This window comes from Cervus canadensis, chromosome 1, assembly GCF_019320065.1.
Source record: "Cervus canadensis isolate Bull #8, Minnesota chromosome 1, ASM1932006v1, whole genome shotgun sequence".
NCBI lineage: Eukaryota > Metazoa > Chordata > Mammalia > Artiodactyla > Cervidae > Cervus > Cervus canadensis.
The window spans coordinates 20226066-20250450 of NC_057386.1; the positions used below are offsets into that span (position 1 = coordinate 20226066).

Sequence of the window (24385 nt, forward strand, 5' to 3'; positions counted from 1 at the left end):
CCACATACCAACCTGCGACACATGGGTACTAGAAGATGAACGCGTCTTCCTGGTTTCCTTCATTCATCCTACCCTCGGCCTATCGTGGCAGGCTCAGAGCTGGGCTCTGGGACCACAAAGATGAAGACGTGGGCCCTGACTGGGAGATGCCCATGGTGTGAGTGGATAGCGGGTCCCAGACTCCCTCATCCCCACCTCAGGAGCCTTTTTCCTGACCCTGGCCATTACTCTGACGCTCAGTGCTTTTATAATAAACCTTTTTTGTTGTTGAAGTTAACACAGCAAAGTACACAAAGCACAACCATGTAACCACTTAACAAGTCAAGAAATAGAACTATTGCTATTTAATCAGCACCCTAGCTGCAGTTCTGTGTCCAGAAACGTGCGGGATAGGGGCAGAGTGAAGGGAGGAGGGAGGTGGGCATGAAACCACTACACTCCTGGCCCCAGGCCTGCATTTCCACCTTCATGGCTTGGGAGGTGATTCCCCAAATAGAAGCCTGTTTTCTGGGGTGCTTCTCCTTGTCCTCAAAAGGCAGCAATCTTGACTACCTCGGAAGCCTTCTAAAAGGATTACATATGAAGAGGAGTCAATATGGGGTGCTGGCTCAAGCTTCATTTGGCTGTCTGGAATCGAGAGACAGGACAGAAAAGTCTGGAAGCTGGAGGCGACGAAAGTAACCGTGAAAGACTACAACTCCCATCATGCTCTGGCGCAGCCACGCCTGCGCATTGAACGCCGGTTGCCCATGCGGCCCTAGGGCTGGGAGCGCCGCGCTGCGCCGCGCTCCGCTTCGGGGGAGGCCATGGCGGAACCCTCCCAGGCCTCTACCCCGGCCCCTGCCGCGCAGCCCCGTCCGCTTCAGTCCCCAGCCCCTGCCCCAACTCCGACTCCTACCCTCAGCCCAGCTTCGGCCCCGACTCCGGCTCCTACTCCGGCACCAGCCCCTGCCCCAGCTACAGCCCCAGCCGGGAGCACAGGGACTGGGGGGCCCGGGGTAGGAAGTGGGGGTACCGGGAGCGGGGGTGATCCGGCTCGACCTGGCCTGAGCCAGCAGCAGCGCGCCAGCCAAAGGAAGGCGCAAGTCCGGGGGCTGCCGCGCGCCAAGAAGCTTGAGAAGCTAGGGGTCTTCTCGGCTTGCAAGGTGGGGGCGGGGCCTGGGGTAATAGGGGGCGGGGCTTGGGGCATCCTAGGGCTTGGGTGGGAATGGGGGCAAAGCTGTGACTAGGGAGCGGCTACTCTTCCCCGGGTTACACGCTTATTGATTGATATTTCTGCTTCCAGGCCAATGAAACCTGCAAGTGTAATGGCTGGAAAAACCCCAAGCCCCCCACTGCACCCCGCATGGACCTGCAGCAGCCGGCGGCGAACCTGAGCGAGCTGTGCCGCAGCTGTGAGCACCCTTTGGGTAAGGCACGTAGTACCCGTGGAACTGGGATTGGGGAGGTGGAGGTGCTGGGTCCTGCTTGGACAGGACCACACAGTTTCATCTCTGAAAGACAGAAGATGCCTCCTAAGGAGGAACTGGGCTGGGAGTGTGTATGCCCCAAGGAAGCAGAAAGGAAACCTGCCGCCAAAAGAGACAAGAGGCCCCCCCCAGGGCTGACATAGGAGCAGTCAGTCTCATTGCCTGGTCACACTGGTCAGAGGGACTGAGGATGTGTCTTGGCTGGCAATAATGAGGAGGAGGAAGTCCTGTTGATTTTTTTCTGTCAGTTTTTCCCAACTGTCACTTATTCTTACAGCCGACCACGTGTCCCACCTGGAGAATGTGTCGGAGGATGAGATTAACCGGCTGCTGGGGATGGTGGTGGACGTGGAGAATCTGTTCATGTCTGTTCACAAGGAGGAGGACACGGACACCAAGCAGGTCTACTTCTACCTCTTCAAGGTGAGCTTCCTTCAAATGAGAGTGTGAGTGGGCGAAAGGGAGGCTGGGAAGGTCTGCAGCTCTCTGCTCCACTGATCTCTGCCCCTCCCTCTTCCTGCAGCTCCTGCGGAAATGCATACTGCAGATGACCCGGCCTGTGGTGGAGGGGTCCCTGGGCAGCCCCCCATTTGAGAAGCCTAATATTGAGCAGGTGGGATGAGGAAGGTGGGAAGAGGATTGAGGGCATCTTGGAGGAGCGGGGAGCCTGTGTTATCTGCCGCCCCCGCTCCTGCCCTGAGAAAAGGGGAGAGGTTCAGAGAAAGGAGGAGCTTTGTGCTAACCTCAGGGTGGGTATGGAGGTGGGAGGCGGTATAATCTCTCCTTACAGCTCCAGAGCAAAAGCCCCAGAGAGCCCCCCACCCTCAGGAAGCACCTTACTTTTGGATAAGAAGGCCATGCTAGCTGCTCACACCTTCTTTCCTATTTTTTCTCTTCCCCTCCCCGCCAGGGCGTGCTAAACTTTGTGCAGTACAAGTTTAGTCACCTGGCTCCCCGGGAGCGGCAGACGATGTTTGAGCTCTCAAAGATGTTCCTGCTCTGCCTTAACTACTGGAAGCTTGAGACTCCCGCCCAATTTCGGCAGAGGTCTCAGGCTGAGGATGTGGCTACCTACAAGGTCAATTACACCAGGTAGGTTCAGCCAGGGATGGCATGGGGGGAGGCTTGCAGGCTCAGCCTGAACTCGGTTTCTGCTCTCCCTTACCACCTCCTGCTCTTGCAGATGGCTCTGCTACTGCCACGTGCCCCAGAGCTGCGATAGCCTCCCCCGGTATGAGACCACTCACGTCTTTGGGCGCAGCCTTCTCCGTTCCATTTTCACCGTTACCCGGCGACAGCTGCTAGAGAAGTTCCGGGTAGAGAAGGACAAGCTGGTGCCCGAGAAGAGGACCCTCATCCTCACCCACTTCCCCAAGTAAGGCTTGTTCTGGCCCGTTAGGACCTTGCACCACGCTCACATCCTCCCTGTTGTCCCCTTTTTCCAGGAGGGCTTCCTAGATTGGTCCCTCTTCTCCCTCCACGAACCTTCTGGGATCTGGACCTCTACCCGGGAGGCTTGCCCACAGCCCAAGTGTAATTCACTGGCTCTTTGCCTGCTTGTGGGGATGGCAGGTATACGGCCCGAGTGCTAGTGCTGCCTCGGCCCGCCCACCTGGTCGACATGACTACCTGTTTCCCGTTGGGCATGGACACAGCTCAGAACCTGTCTCACCGTAGCATTCCAAGAAACCAGAGCTTACACTTGAAGAGAAACCAATTTCCACCCCTGTTCTAGTTCTTTCTGTAAGATTTTTCTCTGTTTTGCCACACCGTCTTTTCATTTTATCCATGGTTCACAGGTATCCACAGTTTTCCAGGTGGTACAGTGGTAACGAATCCGCCTGCTAATGCAGGAGATATAAGAGATGGGGTTCAATGCCTGGGTCAGGAAGATTCCCTGGAGGAGGGCATGGCAACCCACTCCAGTGTTCCTGCCTGGAAAACTCCATGGACAGAGGAGCCTGGCAGGCTACAGTGTATGGGGTTGTACAGAGTTGGACTCGACAGAGCAACACACACACACAAACCACATATACACACATACCACACACACACCACATCACACACATACCATACCACACACACATACACCCCCCTACCCTGTTCAGGAAGCCTCTCCACACACACACAGCACATCACACATATACCACACCACACACACATACACACACACACACATACACCACACTACACCACACCCACACACCACACACACACACCCCCCCCTACCCTGTTCAGGAAGCCCCTCCACACACACACACCACAACACACATATACCACACCACACACACACACATACACACACACCCCTACCTTGTTCAGGAAGCCTCTCCACACACACACACCACATCACACATATACCACACCACACCACACACATGCACACACACACACCCCTAACCTGTTCAGGAAGCCCCACCACACACACACACCACATCACACATATACCACACCACACACACACACACACACACACCACAAACACACACCCCTACCCTGTTCAGGAAGCCTCTCTACACACACACACCACCTCACACCACACACACACACACACACACCCCTACCCCACACACACACAACCCCCACACATACACATCCCACATACCCCCCACACCCACACACACCCCACACCCCACTCCACACACATACCCCCCCACACCCCTCCCACACACACACACACTCCCGTTCAGGAAGCCTCTCTTGACTACTCCAGACCCTCCTGTGCTCCTCCTGCCCCCAGGTGGGAGAAAGAGGCAGCAGGAGAGGGTGAGTCACATTTTGATACGGAGGCCCAGGGTGACTGGGTACCCTGCCTGGCACACAGCACAGGATGGCATCATTTCAGACCTTGTCCCCCTGTACTCCTCACCATGGCATACTGGGCCTCTGGTCTCTTCTGAATCACCCCGTCCTCCTGTCTTCAGTGAGGGGCTCTCAGAGCACAGAGGCTGTCTTTGTCTCCCAGGTTCCTGAGGGCAGCCTCCAGTCCCTCCTGTGTCTGGCCCAGGCTGCTCCCTCGGTCAGAGGACAGAGTTGTGGGACCAACTGTACCCTCCCCACAGATTCCTGTCCATGCTGGAGGAGGAGATCTATGGGGCAAACTCTCCAATCTGGGAGTCGGGCTTCACCATGCCGCCCTCAGAGGGAACCCAACTGGTGCCCCGGCCAGGTACGCGCTGCTTGCAGCAGGCTGACTGTTTGGCCGTCCTGGCTGAGCTCAGCGCCCCCGGGGGAGGAGGGGCTGCGACTGGTAGCAGGGGGGCAGTGCAGGAGGGCTCGACAGGAGTAGGAGAGCCAGGCTCTCTTTGCGGGACACACCCTACCTTTGACCTCCATCCCGATTGTTTCATCTTTCACTCTCAGCTACGGTCAGCGCTGCAGTTGTTCCCAGCGCCCCCATCTTCAGCCCCACCATGGGTGGGAGCAGCAACAGCTCCTTGAGCCTGGATTCCGGAGGTGCTGAGCCCATGCCAGGTGGGTACTTGACCCCTGACCTCCACCCCTCACCGACCCCCCCCCAGCCAACCTCTCTCGCTGTGCCTGGGAGACCTTGCCAACCCTCTCAGCAGGCGAGAAGAGGAAGCTCCCAGAGAACCTGACCCTGGAGGACGCCAAGCGGCTCCGTGTGATGGGTGACATCCCCATGGAGTTAGTTAATGAGGTCATGCTCACCATCACCGATCCCGCTGCCATGCTAGGGCCCGAGGTGGGCAGCCCAGCTTACCAACCCGTTGGGCGGGGGCTCACCACCCGAGACCCTGGCTCACCACTCCCTCCTCTGGTGCCCAGACGAGCCTGCTGTCGGCCAATGCTGCCCGGGATGAGACTGCTCGCCTGGAAGAGCGCCGAGGCATCATCGAATTCCACGTCATCGGCAACTCGCTCACGCCCAAGGCCAACCGGCGGGTGTTGTTGTGGCTGGTGGGGCTGCAGAACGTCTTCTCCCACCAGCTGCCGCGAATGCCCAAGGAGTACATCGCCCGCCTCGTCTTCGACCCGTAGGTCCCTGGGAGAGCCTGAGCCCAGGCCACCCAGCACCCCCTCTCCGGCCTCCCCCAACTGCTCCCTGGGCCTCTTCCTTCTTCCCCGGGGAATTCTTGCTCCTTAGTTCCCAGCACTGTGTGCAGCTCAGGCCTCCAGGGTGTTGGGTTCCTGCGGAACATTTGGGGGACGGGTAAGGCCTGTGACCTGAGCCCTCTCCCCTCAGGAAGCACAAGACTCTGGCCTTGATCAAGGACGGGCGGGTCATTGGTGGGATTTGCTTCCGCATGTTTCCCACCCAGGGCTTCACAGAGATTGTCTTCTGCGCTGTCACCTCCAATGAACAGGTCAAGGTGAGTCTGTGCTTGCCCCCAGTGTGGGTAGAAGTCAGGGAGCTCCTGGTCCCAGCTCCATCCCACCCCCTGCTTCTGAGTCTGAACCAGGTCAGAGCAGCACAGTAGTGACACAGCTGCCCCCAACCCTTCTTTTAATGGCCCGACACTTCCTCACATCCCCACAAGGTGGCAGTTGTAATTTGACAGCTGAATTAAGAAAACACCTGTCAACACAGGGCGCCCAAGAATCAGTAACCCTTGTTTTCTGCTAGTTTCATCAAGATGTAACTGACATGTAGGACTGTGTAAGTTTAGGGTGTACAGCCTGATGCTTTGACTTGAATGCATCATGAAACAACCACAGTGAACATCCATCATCTCCTATAGGTACAAAATGAAAGGAGCAGAGAAAAAATGCTTTTTTCTTTGTGATGAGAACTTTTCAGATTTATAGTAACACTTTTAAATGGATCTGTTTCCTTCATCACAAGAACATGTACATGCATTGGAGAGTTGATCATTTTTACAACAGTCCCGCTCTGGGTGGTCGTCCTGTCTTCTATCTTGTCACAACAGGCTGACTAGTAGGGTCCCCGGTTTGTCTTATCTATTTTTTAAAATGATATGGCTACTTTATTTTTTATTTTTATTTTTTGGCGGCACTGTGAGGCTTGCCAGGTCTTAGTTCCCCAACTAGAAGTAAACCCACGCCCTCAGCCATAAAAGCAAGGTATCCTAACCACTGGACCCCCAGAGGATTCTGTGATTGTCCCATTTCCCATAACCCAGATCTGCGTGGTGCCTCTGGTCCTAACGTTTGTGGAAGACAGGGTGTCTCTTTGGGATTCAGATGTCATGATGAGGGGGGCCCTTGTGATCCCCTCTCCCCTTTCCTCCAGTTCTGAGGCCCAGGGACAGGGAACTAGTGGCCTGTGGACCACAGCTTCCTGGTTGGGTTTAGATCCAGGCTCTCCCTGCCATGGCTGGTCCCCTGACCTGGACGTATTTCCTGACATAGCTGAGTTTCAGTTTTCTCTTCTGTAAGATGGAGGTAATGATAGCTGTTTCATGGGTTAACTTGCGGATTGCTCTGTAAAGAACCAAGCATCGCGCCAGGCCTGGAGTAAGCGCTTAGAAACCCAGCGCCCTTCGCTCTTCTCCCCATAAGCGCCCCTTCCTCTGCTGCTCGCCTTTCCTCCTACCTGACTTGGATCCCCTGGCTGTCCCCACCTCCTTTCCAGCCGGCTCCCTCCTGTCCCTGCCCTCCGCTCCCCACCCTCCTGAGACCTCTCTAGTCGTAGGCCTGCCTCCTCCCATCTGATGAGCTCCGCGCCCCTCCCCTGCAGGGCTATGGCACTCACCTGATGAACCACCTGAAGGAGTATCACATCAAGCACAACATCCTCTACTTCCTCACCTACGCCGACGAGTACGCCATCGGCTACTTCAAGAAGCAGGTGACCCTCCCCTCACCCTGTGTTTGCCCGCTGCCCAGGGTCAGGGATCATTCTGTCTCGCCCCTGGTGTGGGTGGACTTCATGTCCCCTGTTCCATCCAGCACCTGTGGGGAAGTCCTTCACGCCTGTCTTTCTCCCTCCTGCTGCTGCCCCAGGGAAGAAGAGGGTTCTCCCAGGCAGCTGGGAGAACTGGGAAGTTCTCGGGGCAGGGCGCAGGGGGTGAGGGTGAGTCAGGAGGGGCCATCAGCCTGGAAACGTTCCAGGGACAGATTCAAGCTGGAAAAGCCTTGCTGATGGGTTGGTGGTAACTCTCCACTCCCTAGGGCTTCTCCAAGGACATCAAGGTGCCCAAGAGCCGCTACTTGGGCTACATCAAGGACTATGAGGGTGCGACACTGATGGAGTGTGAGCTGAATCCTCGAATCCCCTACACGGAGCTGTCCCACATCATCAAGAAGCAGAAGGAGGTGCGTGTACTCACGTTCATGTCTCCATGGGACTTTCCATGAACATGCACCTGAGTGAACACGTGTGTGGGTGTAGACTGCGTATATACCTGCTTGTGCACACATGAAGTGGAGCTGGCCAGGGTCTTGATTCTTGCGCTGCCTCGAGGGGCAAGTGGGTGAGCCCTCCCTGCCTGTGGCCAGAGAGGGTGATTGCTGGAGCCAGGTTGGCCCCTCAGACCCTTCCTTCCTTCAGATCATCAAGAAGCTGATTGAGCGCAAACAGGCCCAGATCCGAAAGGTCTACCCTGGGCTCAGCTGCTTCAAGGAGGGTGTGCGGCAGATCCCTGTGGAGAGCGTCCCTGGCATTCGTGAGCAGGGGTCTTGGCACGGGAGGGGGTGCGCTGCTCACGGTGTGGATAGGCATTCTTAGGGGTGTTCTCCCACTTTGCAGGAGAGACAGGCTGGAAGCCGCTGGGGAAGGAGAAAGGGTGAGTGTTGTATGGAGGGAGCGGACAGTGGGGGCAGGGGCGGCAGAGGGCCCAGGAGCCTCAGACTTGGCCTGTCTCACTCCAGGAAGGAGTTGAAGGACCCCGACCAGCTCTACACAACCCTCAAAAACCTGTTGGCCCAGATCAAGGTGGGGAGACCAGGCTCTCTTCTGGGGGTCCCTGTGCCAAAGGCTGTGGTTTTCTGACCAAGGGTGAGGGGGTGGCAGTCCCAAGATGGGCAGGGGCACGTTGGATCTGGCCCCAGCTTGACTGTCCTCTGCAGTCCCACCCCAGTGCCTGGCCTTTCATGGAGCCCGTGAAGAAGTCGGAGGCCCCAGACTACTACGAGGTCATTCGCTTCCCCATCGGTGAGGACCCTTCCTTCCAGCTTCTTCCTCCCACGCCTGCCCCAGCCCCGGCCCCCCATGGCCGGGCAGCCTCTCAAAGGCGTGCCCTTCTCTCTTGCTACCCAGACCTGAAGACCATGACAGAGAGGCTGCGCAGCCGCTACTACGTGACCCGGAAGCTCTTTGTGGCCGACCTGCAGCGGGTCATCGCCAACTGCCGCGAGTACAACCCCCCGGACAGCGAGTACTGCCGCTGCGCCAGCGCCCTGGAGAAGTTCTTCTACTTCAAGCTCAAGGAGGGCGGGCTCATTGACAAGTAGTCCAGCCTTGGACCTCGGCCTCAACGTGGAATGTCTCCCCCTCGGGTTCTGATCTCATCCCTGGGCTGCCCCTGTGCCCAGGTCCCCCTCTGTCTGAGACACTCCAGCCCGGGGCCCTCCAGCCCCTGATCCTGCAGCCCTTTCTGGGCCCTGAGGCACCCCCAAGGCTGCAGCTCTGTCCCACCCTTCATCATGTCTGAGTTTGGAAATGGGTCTCCCTGGTCTGGGAGCCTCTAAGCATGGCTGGTGGCCAGAGGATAAACGCTGCCCCGCCCTGGTGGCCCCCTCCTCCCGTCCTGATCTGATCCCCCTTCCCCACACACACACTCACACACTCCCCACAAGTGATAAAGCTTTGGAGTCCTGGGCCTTGCTCAGATCACTGGTTCCTCAAGGGCTGGATCGCCAATTTTAGCTTGAGTGAGGGGGCATGAGGGCTTGGGAGCTCAAGCTGGACTTGAAGGGGCCATGCCTCACCCTGCACTGTTCTGTTTGTCCCCTAGGGGTAGGGGGCATGGGGACCATTCATTTCCTGGCATTAATCCCTCGGAGGGAACAATAAAGTTTTGGTTTTGTTTCGTCTGTGTGATGGTTTCCTCAGTAAAATCCCCTGCTGACTCTGTTCTGCCAATATCCCCTGCAAGCTGGGGCTGCCCTTCCCAGCAAGGCTCGGGCCGTCTGGTTTCTGTCCTGCACCCCCAGGGGTGATGAGACCCACCAGGCTGCGCGCCCCCCCAACCCCACTTCTCCCTGCTGGCTGCTCCTGGGGGAGGGGCTGAGCAGGACCCAGGCTGCTGTCCCATGTGGTTAGCAGCATTGCTCTTCCCCTCACTGCCCACCCTCACCCCGCCCCACCCCACCCCGGGCCCCCTGAAGCACATGATTGATTTTCCTGAAGGGCAGGGAAGGGAGATTCCTAGGTTGATCTCTGCTGGGCTGGCTCCTCCCCCCAGTTTCAGTTTCTATTTCCTTCTCTGCAGAGCCCAGCAGCATTTGGGCTGAGCCGGCGAGGCAGACGCTGTCAGCATAGCTGGGGCTGGTGTGATCTGCTCCCACCCAGTTCAGGTTCCCGGGAGGTCCCAACGTTGCCCTGCCCCCTTCTTCAAGCGGGAGGGAGTTCCCACCCACCCCCACCCCTGGCCCCACATAAGGAGCGAGCCGGCTCCCCAAACCAGATGGAGCTGGCCAGGAAGGGGGAGTGGCTCTGACAGGGGCTGGACCTGGGAGGGAGCCAGGAGGGTCTTTGGGTCTGAGCTCCCTGCCATTTCCAGAATGGAGCTGCGACCCTACCAGTGGGAGGTGATCATGCCCGCTCTGGAGGGCAAGAATATCATCGTATGGCTGCCCACGGGCTCTGGGAAGACCAGGGCAGCTGCTTATGTGGCCAAGAGGCATCTAGAGACCGTGGACGGAGCCAAGGTGGTTGTATTGGTCAACAGGGTGAGTGTCCTGCCCTCCCCTCACTGTGGCTTCTCAATTCCTCAGGTAACCTCTCAGGATCCTCCAGAACTCCAAAGCGGCTGTGACCGTCGCTAAGTTCCCCTGTCTCTTCCCATTCCAGCACCCAGCTATGTCCTGAGGGGTCCACCTTGGCCCACGCCCACCCCCCAGGCCCTCATCTAGCTTCCTCTCCCATCTCATTCTCCGTCTCCAGGTGCACCTGGTGAGTCAGCATTGTGAGGAGTTCAGCCGCATGCTGGAGAGACGCTGGACCATCACAACCCTGAGCGGGAACATGGGGCCACGAGCTGGCTTTGGCCACGTCGCCCGGAGGCACGACCTGCTCATCTGCACGGCTGAGCTGCTGCAGAAGGCACTGGCCAGCCCAGAAGAGGAGGAGCATGTGGAGCTCAATGGTGAGGGCTGTGGGCAGGGGGACAGGGTACGCCCGAGGCACCCTGCCTCGGGGACCCCAGGGCTCTTGTTGCAGTAAAGGAACACTTTATAGAATGAGGAATTCCCCATTCACCAAACCCCGGCATACACCCCAGTAGAAACAGATCTGGCTAGAGTGCAGGATCTCGGGCAGGTCCCTTGCCCCAGCTGAGCCTTAGTTTACTAATCTGTAGATGGAGGTAAATTGTCCCTACGTGGCCCATTCTCTGGGGCCCAGGTGCAGGCTGTGAAGGGAGGGAGGAGTTCTCTGATGAGCTGTGAGGACTGTGCAAAACCAAGCTTATGGGAAGAAGGGCTGTGGAAACTCAGGTCATAACTTCCCTGTGCGCCCTCAGCCTTCTCGCTGCTGGTGGTGGATGAGTGTCACCACACGCACAAAGACACCGTCTACAACATCATCCTGAGCCGATACCTGGAGCTTAAACTCCAGAGGACCCGGCCGCTGCCACAGGTGCTGGGTCTCACCGCTTCCCCAGGCACTGGGGGCGCCTCCACGCTCGAGGGGGCCATTGACCACGTCCTGCAGGTCAGCTTGGCCCCTGTGACCCACCCACCCTGCCCTAAACCATGCCCATCAGCTCTCTCCAGGCTGCCCCTGGGGGGGAGGGTTGGGGCCCCTTCCCCACCTAAGCACTAGCCTCGCGCTTAGAATAATCTCCCAAGTCCACTCTGGCTTATAAGGTCCCACATGCTCGAGCCCCTGCCTACCTCCCACCCTCATTTCCTGCACCTTCTCCTCCCCTGCCGCCCCCCGCCCAACTCCCACTATTCTGACCTTCTCTCTGTATCGTGAGCACGTCAGGCTTGTCCTCATCTCAGGACCTTTGGCATCTGCCACTTCTTCTGCCCTGAGTGTCTTTATCCTGCATTTCACCTGTCAGTTCTTTCTCATCATTCAGGGAACAGCTTTAATGTCATCTCTTCAGAGTTTTCCCTGATCATCCCTGCACTGTTCCATACCAATTTGATTTTTTTCAGAATTAGTTAACACTACTTGAATTACTCTCATTCTGTTACTCTTTACTCGTTTATCATCGGTCTCCCCAACTCCAATGTAAGATGCTGTATGTCCCCAGTAACTAGAACAGCACTGGGCATACAACAGGAGCAATAGCTATTTGTTTTTGTTGTTGTTTTGTTTTTAAAATTTACTTATTTATTGTTGGCTGATTTGGGTCTTCCTTACTGTGCACAGGCTTCCTCCTGATGCAGAGAGTGGGGGCAACTCTTAGTGTGGTATTCTGATTTCTCATTGCAGTGGCTTCTCTTTTTCCGGGGCACAGGCTCTAGGTTCGTGGGTTCAGTAGTTGTGGCTCTACAGCGCAGGCTCAGTAGTTGTGATGCAAGGGCTCAGTTGCCCTGAGACATGTGGAGTCTTCCTGGACCAGGGATGGAACCCAAGTATGTTGCATTGGCTAGTGGGTTCTTAATCACTGGACCACCATGGCAGTCCACAAGATATTGGTTGAATATATGAATCCCCATCCCTGATGGTCCTGCCTCAGCCCACCCTGCCCCAAAGCTCTGCCCATTGTCCCCACAACGCCCCCCCCCCATTCCAGTGAACCCCTCTCTGTTGCCCCAGCTCTGTGCCAACCTGGACACATGGCGCATCATGTCACCCCAGGACCATCGCCTCCAGCTCCAGGAGCACAGCCACCAGCCCTGCAAACAGTATGACCTCTGCTACAGGCACACCCAGGTACGTGGGGGGAAGGCCGGGGCCAGGGGTGGGGTTTGGTGTCAAGTTAGGACACCTGGGGTTGAGCTCTGACTCCACCCTCGCCAGCTATGTGGTTCCTGGTTATTTGCTTTTGTCTCAAACTCCATTTCTCCTTTCCATGAAACGGGGCAGATACAGCCCATGCCCTCAGCCTGCTGTTTGTTTAGACTCAGATGCCACCATGGGGGAATCTCAAAACCCTGGGCACGGTTTGCAAACTGCAAAGCTGGGCACTTTGTCCTGAGGCTGTTCCAAGCTCTCTCCTGTGGTGCAGACACTGTCTGGGGTCTGCTCTGATGGGGCTGGACAGGACTAGACAGACATCACTGTGCTCAAGCCAGAGGTCAGGGGTGCAGACAGAGCAGGAGCGGGGGGGCAGGACGCCGCCTCCTACCTCCAACCAAGACTCCTCCACACCCCAGCCGGCCTCCCTCTGGGGCTGGCTCCTCTCCAGCTCCGATATGCCTGCAGTAGCAACGCAGCTTCACCCAGAGATCAGCTTCCCCACTAGGTGCCCATTCCCTCTATGTGTTTGGAAATCCCCTCACATCCTCACTCTTCTCGCCCAGGACCCGTTTGGGGACATGCTGAAGAAGCTCATGGACCAAATCCACGACCACCTGGAGATGCCCGAGTTGAGACGGGACTTCGGCACGCAAACCTACGAGCAGCAAGTGGTGGAACTGAGCCAGGATGGTGACCGGGGCAGGGGGGTGCGGCGCCCTAGGGGAGGGCTGGGAGGTGGGGGCGATCCGGGGTGGGGCCAGCCTGGGCGGAGCCTTTCTGGGGGCGGAGCCTAGGCGGAAGTTGACCCTGCAGGGGCGTGGCCGCTCAGATCCTACGAACCCGACCCTCCCGCAGCGGCTGAAGCGGGGCTCCTGGATCGGCGGGTGTACGCGCTTCACCTGCGTCGGTACAACGACGCGCTGCTTATCCACGACACGGTCCGCGCGGTGGATGCCCTCGACACGCTGCGAGATTTCTACAACAGGGAGCGCGCCACTAAGACCCAGATCCTACATGCCGAGCGCTGGCTGCTGGCGCTGTTTGATGGTGAGGCTTGCAGCTGAACTAGAGGTCAGAGGCCAGTCAGGGCACAGGTCCCAACGTGGGTGGGAGAAGTGCTAATGAGGGTACTGGGGCCCTAATTTTCTAACCCAAAGTCAAGGTCGAGGATATAACAAAAGGTAATATGCCCTCGTTTGTGAAGGTCTGGGTGGGTGTAAAAACTGATTCATGTTTATGACAAAGATTTTTTTAAAAACCATTTAATTGGGAATGGTCCTTGAAAGTTTGGGATGTGTGGTCCCTTTAAACTGGAAAAGTGAGGTGGTCAGAGGGCGAAATGTAAGAGGCCTCAGCACAGGCTGGAAGGCAAGGATCCTTCTGAAAAGACCTGAGGTTGAGCCAATCCCAGGGAGCAAAGGTTAGCATGAAAAGACCCAGGGGCATCTGGGTAGCTGGGCTGAAGAGGGGTGCTGGATGAGGTATGTGAACAAAGGATTCTGCACTGTAAGGCCCTGATGTAAGGCTGTCTGGCCTCAAGCCTGGGCAGGCAGAGAGGAGCCAGGGTGACAAGGAAAGAGCTGAGCTGGAGGCCAGCCCCAGTTCTGCCGAGACTCCAGATTGGTTACTAAGTGTGGTCGCTCCGTCGTGTCCAACTCTTTGCGACCCCATGGACTGTAGCCCGCCAGGCTCTTTTGTCCATGGGATTCTCCAGGCAAGAATAGTGTAGTGGGTTGCCATTCCCTTCTTCAGGGGATCTTCCTGACCCAGGGATTGAACCTGGGTCGCCTGCATTGCATGCAGATTCTTTACTGTCTGAGCCATCCGGGAAGCCACCAGGGTAGGCAGAGGGTATCCTTAAATGTGCTTTTGGTGCTGTTCAGGGGAATTAGGCAGGAGCATATATCCTCAGGCACACACACACACACACCCCCAACCCCATACTCCTGTGATGTTATCCCTATGAATCCCACACCCCAACCATGCCTTGCCCACCTCCAGGCCTCTGTTTTGGGCTTTTCTGGCAGACCACGAGAATGAGCTGACCCGCCTGGCAACTAGCAGCCGGGAGAACCCGAAACTGGAGGTGCTGGAAGCGATCCTGCTGAAGCAGTTCAGGAGCCCTGACAGCCCCCGGGGCATCATCTTCACCCGAACCCGCCAGAGTGCTCACTCCCTCCTGCTGTGGCTCCAGCAGCAGCCAGGCCTGCAGACAGTGGACATCCGGCCCCAGGTGTTGATTGGGGCTGGGAACAACAGCCAGAAGACTCAGCTGATCCAGATGACACAGGTGTGGGCTCTGGGGGGAGGAGCTGAGGGTGGGGGAGTTCCCTCGGGCCGAAAAGAAGAGGACAGAGTCTTCACTGAGCAATGGGAGACTGATTATCTCTAGGGAGAGGGCAGAGAGCTGGGGCAGAGACGGAGACCCTGAGTTCCCTAGTGCTGAAGGTTCCCCAAGTCTGGAGGTCTCTGGGGGAAGAGATGCAGAGGCTTGGGGAATCTATGGGGACAGGTGAGTGATGTCCTCAGAACAGACAGTCAGAGGCCTGGGATCCCTTGTGTGAAAAGAATAGGTCCTGAGAGCTCCTAGAGTAGAGGGGCAGGGACTTTTGGAGACTCCTAAGGGAGACAGTCCATCCTAAAGGAAATCAGTACTGAATATCCATTGGAAGGACTGATGCTGAAGCTGAAACTCCAATACTGTGGCCACCTGATGTGAAGAACTGACTCATTTGCAAAGACCCTGGTGCTGGGAAAGATTGAAGACGGGAGAAGGCGACGACAGAATGAGAAGGTTGGATGGCTTCACCGACTCAATGGACATGAGTTTGAGCAAGCTCTGGGAGTTGGTGATGGACAGGAAGGCTTGGCGTGCTGCAGTCCATGGGGTCTCAAAGAGTCGGACACGACTGAGTGACTGAACTGAAGGGAGACAGAGTTTAGATGGTTACCTTGGAAGATGAGCAAGGTCCTGGGGGATACTTGAAGGTCGAAGTGGAAATTCAAAGTTCCTCAGGAAAGGGACCAAGGTTGTGAGTAAAAGGGCCAAACCAGGAGAGGCTGAGCTAGCAGGATGGTTGGACTGAACCTATGTCATTTACCATCTTCTTTCTCTTCCCCCACCCCACCATCCCAGCGGGACCAGCAAGAAGTAATCCAGAAGTTCCGGAATGGTACCCTGAACCTCCTGGTGGCCACGAGTGTGGCAGAGGAGGGGCTAGACATCCCCCAGTGCAATGTGGTGGTGCGCTATGGGCTCCTGACCAATGAGATCTCCATGGTCCAGGTGCTCAAATAGCCCTCCCCCAACCAGCCCTCAAAGGATGCTGTGTGTGGGACCTCGGCCCCACTTAGGCCCCTCTGTTTTCTCTTTTCCCAGGCAAGGGGCCGGGCCCGGGCCAGCCAAAGCATGTACTCGTTTGTGGCAGCCCAAGGCAGTCGGGAACTGCGGCGGGAGCTGACGAATGAGGCGCTGGAGACTCTGATGGAACGGGCAGTGGCAGCTGTGCAGGCGATGGACCAGGCCGAGTACCAGGCCAAGGTTTGTGGGCAGCCTGAGTACCCTGAGGGGACGGAGGCTGAGGACGCTCTGCCTGGAAGGTCTCTGGCCACTCGCACATACACTCCCTGGGTCCCCGTTCCTCTGGGGGCTAACCTGGCCCACCTGGGAAAGGTAGAGGCTGGGGGTAGGGCTGCCAGGGAAGGCAGTGGCTGTTCTCCAAAATGCCTTGGGAGCAGGCCTTATCCAGGGCTTTGAATTTACCCTTATCACCAAATACTTTGTGCATCTGTGAGAGCTGCCTTACAGCCCTTCTGGAACCAGTGTAGTGGAGTGTGGGAGTGTAGTTGCCCAATTGTGTCCAATTCTTGGGACCCCATTGACTGTAGTCTGCCAGACTTCTCTGTGCATGATATTCTCCAGGCAAGAACACTGGGGTGGGTAGTGAAGATTCCCTTCTCCAAGGGATCTTCCTGACCCAAGGATTGAACCCAGGTCTCCTGCATTGCAGGCAGATTCTTTATCATCTGAGTCACCAGGGGACTCCCTTCTGGAACCAGGAAGGGGGAAACAAATAGACACAAAATAAGCCCAGAACCAAGACTGAAATGAGTTCCCTGAGGTAGGATCACCAGTGTCCAGGCTTGTTCAGGATGGTCCCTGTTTACTTCTGTTGTCCTTGCATAATTATTCATGATGCCCCATGTTAGATTCCCTGTTGGCTCAGCTGGTAAAGAATCTGCCTGCAATGCAGGAGACCCTGGTTCAATTCCTGGGTTGGGAAGATCCCCTGGAGGAGGGCATGGCAATCCACTCCAGTATTCTTGCCTGGAGAATGTCCATGGACAGAGGAGCCTGGTGGGCTACAGTCCATGAGGTTGCAAAGAGTCGGACACAACTGAGTGGTTAAGCACATTAGATTAAATGAAGCCGCTTTGCACAAAATCCTCCAAAGTAGGGGTAAAGATTCAGCAAGAAAGCTTCCTTCCCTCCCATAGTTGTCCCAACCCCATATTTTTTGCCACAGAGCTGCTTCTAACAGCTCCAGGAATGGTTGAAGAAGTCCCTTTGGCTGCTAATGATCTGAGGTCTTTGGGAGCCCTTTGCCCTCTGGAAGCATTCCTGGGGTCAGGTCTCTCCAGTCTCAGCCATGCCCGGTGTCCACTCCCATCTCAGATCCGGGATTTGCAGCGGGCAGCATTGGTCAAGCGGGCAGTCCAGGCAGCCCAGAGAGAGAGTCAGCAGCGCAAGTTCCTGGCGGAGCAGGTGCAGCTCCTCTGCATCAACTGCATGGTGTCCGTGGGCTATGGGAGTGACCTCCGGAAGGTGGAGGGTACCCACCACGTCAATGTGAACCCCAACTTCTCGTAAGAACTGTGGAAGGGGATGTCGGGATGGGAAGAGGGGAGAGAGGAAGGGGTATAATGGGGGATGAAGAATCCCTCCCATCTAGACAGTGCTTTGAGCGTTTGGGAGGTTAAAGAGCATTTTAACAACTACTAAGTGTGCATTTTCACAATAGCCTGATTAGACAGGTCTTATCATCACCCCATTTTACAGAAACAGAGTAAGGAAACAGAGGCCCAGAGAAGCTAAGTGACTTGCCCAAGTCCCCACAGCCACTGTGTGATTGAGCACAAGCTAGAATTCAGGATGCCAAATGCTGAGAGGCCACAAACTGGCCCCTTGGTCTTACCTACTTTGAAGACATGAAGGGGGCTAATTGTCCCCAAGCCATCCCCTTGTCTTCTACCATAGAGGGTGACCTTCCCCTATCCTCCATCCATTTCATTATTTATTAGGCACCTGCTGTGTGCCAGGCCACGGATCTTCACAGTTTCTTGAGGAGGTAGCATTTCCACTACATCTTGTCTTGAAAAAGGCACTGGGTTAGAATATGTGTGAAGGTTGGGGCGATGCAATGGGAGTAACTGTGGTTGATATGAGTGAAAGAGGTGGTGAAGGAAGAGATTCTGGAGGAACACAGACTGGCCTGTGCAGGACCTTGAAGGTCAGACCTGAAAGTTTAGCCTTTGTCCTGTAGGCAGTGAGGAGTCCGGGAGGGATTTTTCAGCAAGGGCATGTCAGGGTCAGATGTACATTTGTAGAGGATCACTTTGGTGGTTGGTGGCAGGATGACATAGGGTTGAGAAGAAGGATGGAATGGGATGGAAGGCTGGGGCAGGAAGAGCTGTTGGGAGACTGTTAAAACCATCCAGGTGCTGAGACCTGAACTTGGGCAGAAGAGGATGCCGGGGAGGCAGCGTAGGCAGAGCATAAGGAGGATGGGGTTTCCTGGCCCTGGAAAGTCTCTGTGCCTCTTGACAAGCAGAAAGGCCCAAGGCCCAGGCGGAGGCTCCGCAGGCAGGAGGGCATGAGACCTGGGGTTGGGGTGGGAAGTGGGGTCCCTGAGGGCTGTGGCCACCCCCATTCCTTTCCAGGATCTACTACAACATCTCAAAGCAGCCTGTGGTCATCGACAGAGACTTCAAGGACTGGAGACCCGGGGGTGCCATTAGCTGCCGGAACTGTGGGGAGGTAAGTGCTGGGGCCGTGGCCCTTTGCTCTGGTCTTGAGAAGTCCTCAGTCTGAGAGAGGGGGCCTAGTCTCTGCCATCAGGTGCCCTCCCTGGGAGGGAGGAGACAACCCTGCCCCAGGATTTCCCAATCTGGGGAGTTCCTCCACTATGGTAGGGAGACCACAATGTGATGGAGGAGATAGTTCTCAGGCTGAGGTGGGAGACACAGGCGCAGCATGCATGGACCCCGACTGGAGAAAAGAAGCTGTCTGAGGATAGACTCAGACCTGGCCATCTCTCTCCTCTCCCCCCAGGCCTGGGGTCTGCAGATAATCTACAAGTCAGTGAAGCTTCCGGTGCTCAAAGTTGGCAGTATGCTGCTGGAGACACCACAAGGGCGAGTCCGGGCCAAGAAGTGGTCCCGCGTGCCCTTCACTGTGCCTGACTTTGACTATGTGCAATGTGCAGAGGGCCTGGCCGGCCTCTCTCTGGACTGACTGCCTTGTCCTGCAATGCTCAGCACAGCCTGCAGGGGGCAGGAGACTCCACAACAGCCACCATCTCCTGGGCAAAGCCTGGGTCCAGCCCCTCCTACCGGAGTCACCAATTCCTGACTCCCTACTGACCAACCAGTCACAGAGGAACCCAGGGCTCCCAGGCTGGCTCGACTCCTACACTGAGGAAGCAGCCCGAGAGCCACAGCTCATCCCAGATATCCTCACATGTACATAGACACCTTCGTATACACTGGATGGAACTGGGGGAGGCGGGGATGGAAACTGAGGCAGGAGAATGGCCACCCTGACTAGGCATCATCACGGTTTCCCTTCAACATTCCTTCCCTGCCAAGGCCACTGCTATTTTTTGAGATTCTCCATAAATTAAAAATAAAGAAGTGGAAAATGGGTGTAGAAAATGTGTGGTATTTGAAAAACAGATGTGTGAAGTATAATTGATATTGCTGTACATATGTATAGTGTATGATTTGATAAGTTTAACATACGTATGCTCTTCCACAATCAAGATAATGAACATCGCCGTCACCCTCAAAATTTCCTTGTTCCCGTTGTAATCTTCTCTTCCCCTTCCTCGTCCACTGATCTGCTTTGTGCTATATTTCTAATGTTAAAAGCTTTTTTTTTTTTAACACCCCTCTTTATGGCTCTCATGTAACCTTTATTTGGACAGAGCATCAAAAGTCTAAATTTGAGAGCCATCAAGAATGTGAGGCTTTCTCACCGCTTCCACCCCATTATAGGCTCAAACCCCATCCATCCTATCCTGACCCCTAGGTCATCTCCCTGGGCTGGGGACAGGCCGAGATCCAGGATTTTGAGGGGTAGGGCTCAGGCAGGCATGGGGTGGGTGGGACAAGTTGTGAAGGCCTAAATTTTCTGTTCTCATTTTAACAAGAAAGAAAAAGAAAGGCAAGATCTAGGTTGATTCTTCAGGGAAAGGGCTATTTCTGTAGTAAGAGGCCCAGCAGGCAGGAGTCACCTTCAAGAGGAAGGGAGGGGGTTAGGGCAGAGATTTGAAAGCAGGATGGCAGTCCTTCCTGCCATCCACCCTCCTCCTCTCCTGCTGCAGCCCTGCTCCTGCCTAGGGATAGATGGGAAATAATGCACATCCCTTCTTCCAGCATCTTTCTTCAGTGTGCCTCTTGTCTGATTGAGGGCTGACATTCCAGGACCAGTCTTTTTGGCCTCCACTCCCCCACAGAGTGTACCCTTCTTTCCTCGGGCCTCTCCTCCTGCTAATCTCCAGCATTCCTTGGCCCTGGCTCCAGGAGTCGCCCTTCTCTCTCCTGTCCCATCTGTGCCTCCCAGGACTGCTTCTGCCCCTCTGCTCCCCACTTCACCTTCAGTCATGATCTCCCCTGTCAGCAACGTGCCTTTTACAGGTCAATAAAATTAGCGACTGGGGGCAGAGCGAGGAGGGGGCAGGGGCCCAGGGGTGCTAAGCTCAATGGCCTTGAATGTGGCTGGACGCACGGAGTCCGGACGCCTATCATTCCAGGGCTAAACAGTGACAGCTGAGGGACCTGAGCTGGCATTGAGGGCAGGGGGGTTGGGGTGGGGGGGCGGAGGTGCTATGTTGCTGGGAGAGAGATGGACAGAGGATAAAGATGACCTGGGCACCTCAAGGTCCCCTCGGTGGCCTGGGCCCCTACACAGCTGACCCCTGGTTGGGGGGCCTTGACTTAACAGGAGGTGGGAGAGCTTTGCAACCACTTTACCAGGCTGGGAGAGCTTTCCTGAGCTCAAACGGAAGGGCGAACGCAGATAAGGAGAGGTTCCCAGGCTTGCCTTTTCGCGTGAGGGGGTCTTCACATTGGAGCCACTGCCTCCACGGCACCTGGGTAAGGTTGCCTGAAGAGGGGCGTTTCATGAGGTCCTCAGGACCGGGGCATCCTAAGCCTTCAGGAAAGCCAGAGCTCCTGAGCGTCCCTCGTGGCCCGGATGCTCCCCGCCCCCCCTTTCTGCCCACCTGAATAAACCAGCCGGTCCCACCCCGCGGAGGCTCAGGGAGGGGCGCGGCCGCCGCTCCCCAGGCCCCGCCCCCGCCCCGGGCCCCGCCCCCTCCCCGGCCGACTCGAAGCCGCTGCGCTCCAGAGAGCGGTGGAGAGCAGGTGGCCGGAGCCGGCTCGTCTCTGCCCCGCAGGTAAGTCCGCGACGCGGGCCGGTTCACGCTGAGGACCTCGAGGGCAGTGCGGGAGAACAAGGCAGCCCCTTCCACCTGTTATGTGTCCTCGACTCAAAACTGGGGGGCCTCAAGGGGCAGGGAGGAACCCCCATTGGCTCTGCGCACGGATGCTGGGCATCTGGGTAGAGGGTGAGACTAAACTCTGGAGAAGTTTCGAGGGTTCCGGCTGGCTTCCCTTGACACTGGGGCAGGCTGCAAGGCACGGGGAAGGACAAAGCCGGACGGTAGGCACGCAAGTTCTGGAGGAGAGCAGGTTGAAGGTGGGGACTGCGGGGCTCATTGACTAAACGAGCTCCGTGCCTCATCCAATGCAGCTTCCTTCACCCTCCCTTTAGGGGTGATGGGGTGACCCAGACGGCTTCTGTGGGAACATGCGGTGAGAGCTGCTGCATAGCTGAGCTGGAGTCTGGGTCTTTTGGTGTGCCGGGCACAAACACACCTGCATCATTTATTTGCACCCTGGATACAGATATGTGAGGGAAAGGGGGATGATGGAACAGGGGCTGCTCTAGATGACCCGGGGAACCCCAAGAGCTTGGGGACTGACTAGATGTTTTCTGTGTCCAAGTCCCAGAGTCAGATGGTGGAGGTGATCACAGAAGTGGGCCTTATGGTAGACCTGGGTACAGTTGCACCTTCTGTGTCGAGATTTGGGCTGTAGGCAGGTCCTGACTCCTAGGACCACAAGGAAGCCATCCTAGAAAAGGAGGTCCTGGGCTGCCAGCTCAGATGTGGTGCTTAGCACTCTGAGCCACAAAGGAGAGTCAGACTTTGGGTGTTGGTGCTGTGTCGGGGTAGAGCAGAGAACCCCGGATTGTAGAATGGAAGGAAGGTCAGGATGTTGCCATCCAGGATTCAGCCAGGACTCCTCAGACCTTGTAGAGATCATTGCAAGCCAACAGACAGACCAAGGCCCAACTCAGGTGGGACGGGGGGCTTCCTATGTCTGAGTAGTTTCCCCATTGCATTGTCTCCTCTCACCATATACACCATCACTGTCAGAAGTTCTTCCTCATATCTGACCTTTATCCCTTCTGCTTCTCTGCCAGTTTTTTGCTTCTGGGAGGCAATGGAGGCTATAGTGGAAAGAGTGGGGGCTCTGGGGTCACTTAGACTTGGGCCCTATCACCTCTATCTACTGAGTGACCTTGAGTGAATTAGTTCACCTCTGAGTTCGCTTCCCCATCTGTAAAATGGGGATAATAATAGAACCCACCTCATAGGGTGGCTGCAAGGATTACATGAGAACACGCACGTAGAGCGCTTAGCACAGTGCCTGGCGCCTGGTGAGGGCTCAACAAGTGTAAGTGTCCCCTCGCCTGTAGGACAGCAAAGCCGATCTGCGGGGAGTAGGGGCGGGGTTGGAAGTTCTTTTTTAAACTTGGCCAGAGAGAGCAGTGCCCTTCACGCCCCCTCCCCACCCCCCCAGCCCCTACTGGTCTCTGGATCTCAACTAGATCTGTCTGAGCTGCCGAGGGCCCTGCACCACCTTCTCCTTTAGTCACCTTGCTTTTTGTCTCTAGGGTGAGGAGAGGGGTCCCTGAAGGGCAGCAACAAGCGGCAGCCCACTTGGGGAGGGCTGTGTCCCAGGGGAACAAACAGACTTAGAGACCCAACCAAAAAAAAAAAAGGCCCGTTGTCATCACCTCCCTGCCCTCCCCATGTCCAGAAATCCACAAGTTGGGATCAAGCTGCACTTAATTTTTTTCAGGAAGATAAATAATACAAGTGACTGAAAGTCCTGCTTGGGGATTGTCCAAGCTGCGCTCCAATGAAAAGACAGCTCCAGTCCCTGGCCTGAGCACTGGAGGCTGCCAGAGAAGGCTGGGTCTAATAAGCACCCTTAAACCTGGGCAAGGGCGGGGCTGCCCATGCCCTGGCTTCGTGCTTTCAAGGGCTCTGCTCTGGCCCTCATCTGGCCATCCCTGTCTCTGTGGGATGAAGAGTAGTCAAGCAGGGCTAAGGGAATGAGCCTGACATCCCCTTCCAGACCACATGCCCCATAACTGTGACTCCAGAGGTCCTAGCCCAAAAGGTTGCCAGCTTGCTCCCAGCCCATGCAAGCCTCTTCCTTGAGCTTGTCCTCCTTAGGGCAGGTCATGCCACTAGTGTGTGCACCCCTGGACCTGAGAGCGAGACACCTGAAGATGGCTAAGGGGCAGCTGTCTGCAGCGTGTGAAGATGGAACCAGGCTATATGTTGAGGCTGGGCCTCTACCTCCGTGCATGTGAGTCTCTTGCAGTGCAGAAAGCAGCTGGCTGTAGGAAGAGGGGCTGCTGGCCGGGGCCAGAGTGGGCATGGAGCTCTTTCTCCTTACACAGAGTTGTTCTGCAGAACTCCCAGGAGTCACAGGAATCTAAATTGGAAGCTGGTCTTCCAGGTAATTATGAAAGTGTATTTGTCAAGGTGGGAGTTTAGAATGTATTTTATTTTATTTTAGGCCACACCACATGGCTTCAGGATCTTAGTTCCCCAGCCAGGGATCAAACCAGTGAGAGTGCTGAGTCCTAACCACTGGACCACCAAGGAATTCCCAGAATATATCTTAATTAGCAGTTTACTAGCTTGATTTATAATTTTTAAACATTTCGACATGGGTAGGTGGGCCCCTCTTTGCCCCCCTGCTCCAGGCCTTGCAAATGTTAGGCGGTGGAGCCCGCAGCATCAGCAACCAAAACTGTTATTTGGTGAATTCCCTTCTTGCTCTCTCTGTCCTAATGGCACCCCTCTGAAACTGGGCTTAGGACACGCCCACCTGGACCATGAAGGAGTTTCAAGGTGAAATGAAGACTGTCAGCTGTCACCGATAAGCAGTGCCCCCATGGGTCTGCTGACCTCATTCTCCATGCCAAAACTGGGACATTTAAAAAATGTCTCCTGTGATGCTTAAGAGGGAAGGGATGAGGGGGAGAGAGGTTGCTCATCTCCTAACTGTGAAGCTGATGTGAGCACTCACTGGACCCAAGGAGCAAGGAGGGAGTTCAGTGGGGGCTGCAGCAGGTGGGATGGCAGTTAGACTGCAGGAAGATGGGGGCTGGACCCCACCGTCTCTCCGGCTGCCTGTCTCAGGGGGCGCTGGACTCGCAGCCAGGAAGGGGGCCGTGTTTCTGGAATGTGGGTTCTCCTGTAAGTTTGGGTGGGGAAGAGTGTGGGGGCCAGCTGGTCAGGCAGTGGGAGTCGTCCCCAGCGGGCAG

At 56.2% G+C, this 24385-nt stretch overlaps 3 protein-coding genes across 7 annotated transcripts in view; all 3 read left to right on the top strand.

Annotated features, from left to right (window-relative positions):
- Window positions 1–736: 736 nt before the first annotated feature.
- On the top strand, window positions 737–9424 carry KAT2A (lysine acetyltransferase 2A). 2 transcript variants are annotated; one of them, XM_043468536.1, is made up of 18 exons: window positions 737–1145; window positions 1286–1409; window positions 1747–1892; window positions 1993–2082; window positions 2380–2561; window positions 2653–2844; window positions 4532–4638; window positions 4833–4943; window positions 5036–5175; window positions 5259–5467; window positions 5677–5803; window positions 7132–7242; window positions 7566–7709; window positions 7945–8059; window positions 8143–8179; window positions 8265–8328; window positions 8463–8547; window positions 8653–9424. In XM_043468536.1, the coding sequence occupies exons 1-18, from the start codon at window positions 807–809 to the stop codon at window positions 8844–8846; spliced, it is 2517 nt and encodes an 838-aa protein (XP_043324471.1). In that variant the 5' UTR covers window positions 737–806; the 3' UTR covers window positions 8847–9424. The 2 variants fall into 2 exon arrangements, with proteins under 2 accessions (XP_043324471.1, XP_043324482.1); XM_043468547.1 differs by having other exon boundaries at window positions 738–1145; window positions 5039–5175.
- A 386-nt stretch (window positions 9425–9810) lies between these two features.
- Window positions 9811–19399, top strand: DHX58 (DExH-box helicase 58). 2 transcript variants are annotated; one of them, XM_043468709.1, is made up of 13 exons: window positions 9811–9911; window positions 10118–10286; window positions 10501–10702; window positions 11078–11268; window positions 12328–12444; window positions 13035–13161; window positions 13327–13518; window positions 14499–14761; window positions 15608–15757; window positions 15851–16012; window positions 17147–17337; window positions 18412–18508; window positions 18803–19399. In XM_043468709.1, the coding sequence occupies exons 2-13, from the start codon at window positions 10119–10121 to the stop codon at window positions 18983–18985; spliced, it is 2043 nt and encodes a 680-aa protein (XP_043324644.1). In that variant the 5' UTR covers window positions 9811–9911; window position 10118; the 3' UTR covers window positions 18986–19399. The 2 variants fall into 2 exon arrangements, with proteins under 2 accessions (XP_043324644.1, XP_043324652.1); XM_043468717.1 differs by having other exon boundaries at window positions 9837–10286; window positions 12370–12444.
- A 1672-nt stretch (window positions 19400–21071) lies between these two features.
- The window catches only part of LOC122441684 (zinc finger protein 385C), a 56872-nt gene continuing 53558 nt past the window's right edge, over window positions 21072–24385 (top strand). For all 3 annotated transcript variants that reach the window (XM_043468663.1, XM_043468672.1, XM_043468681.1), the window contains exon 1: window positions 21072–21149. The gene's annotated coding sequence lies outside the window, so the exon portion shown is untranslated. The remainder of the gene's footprint in view (window positions 21150–24385) is intronic.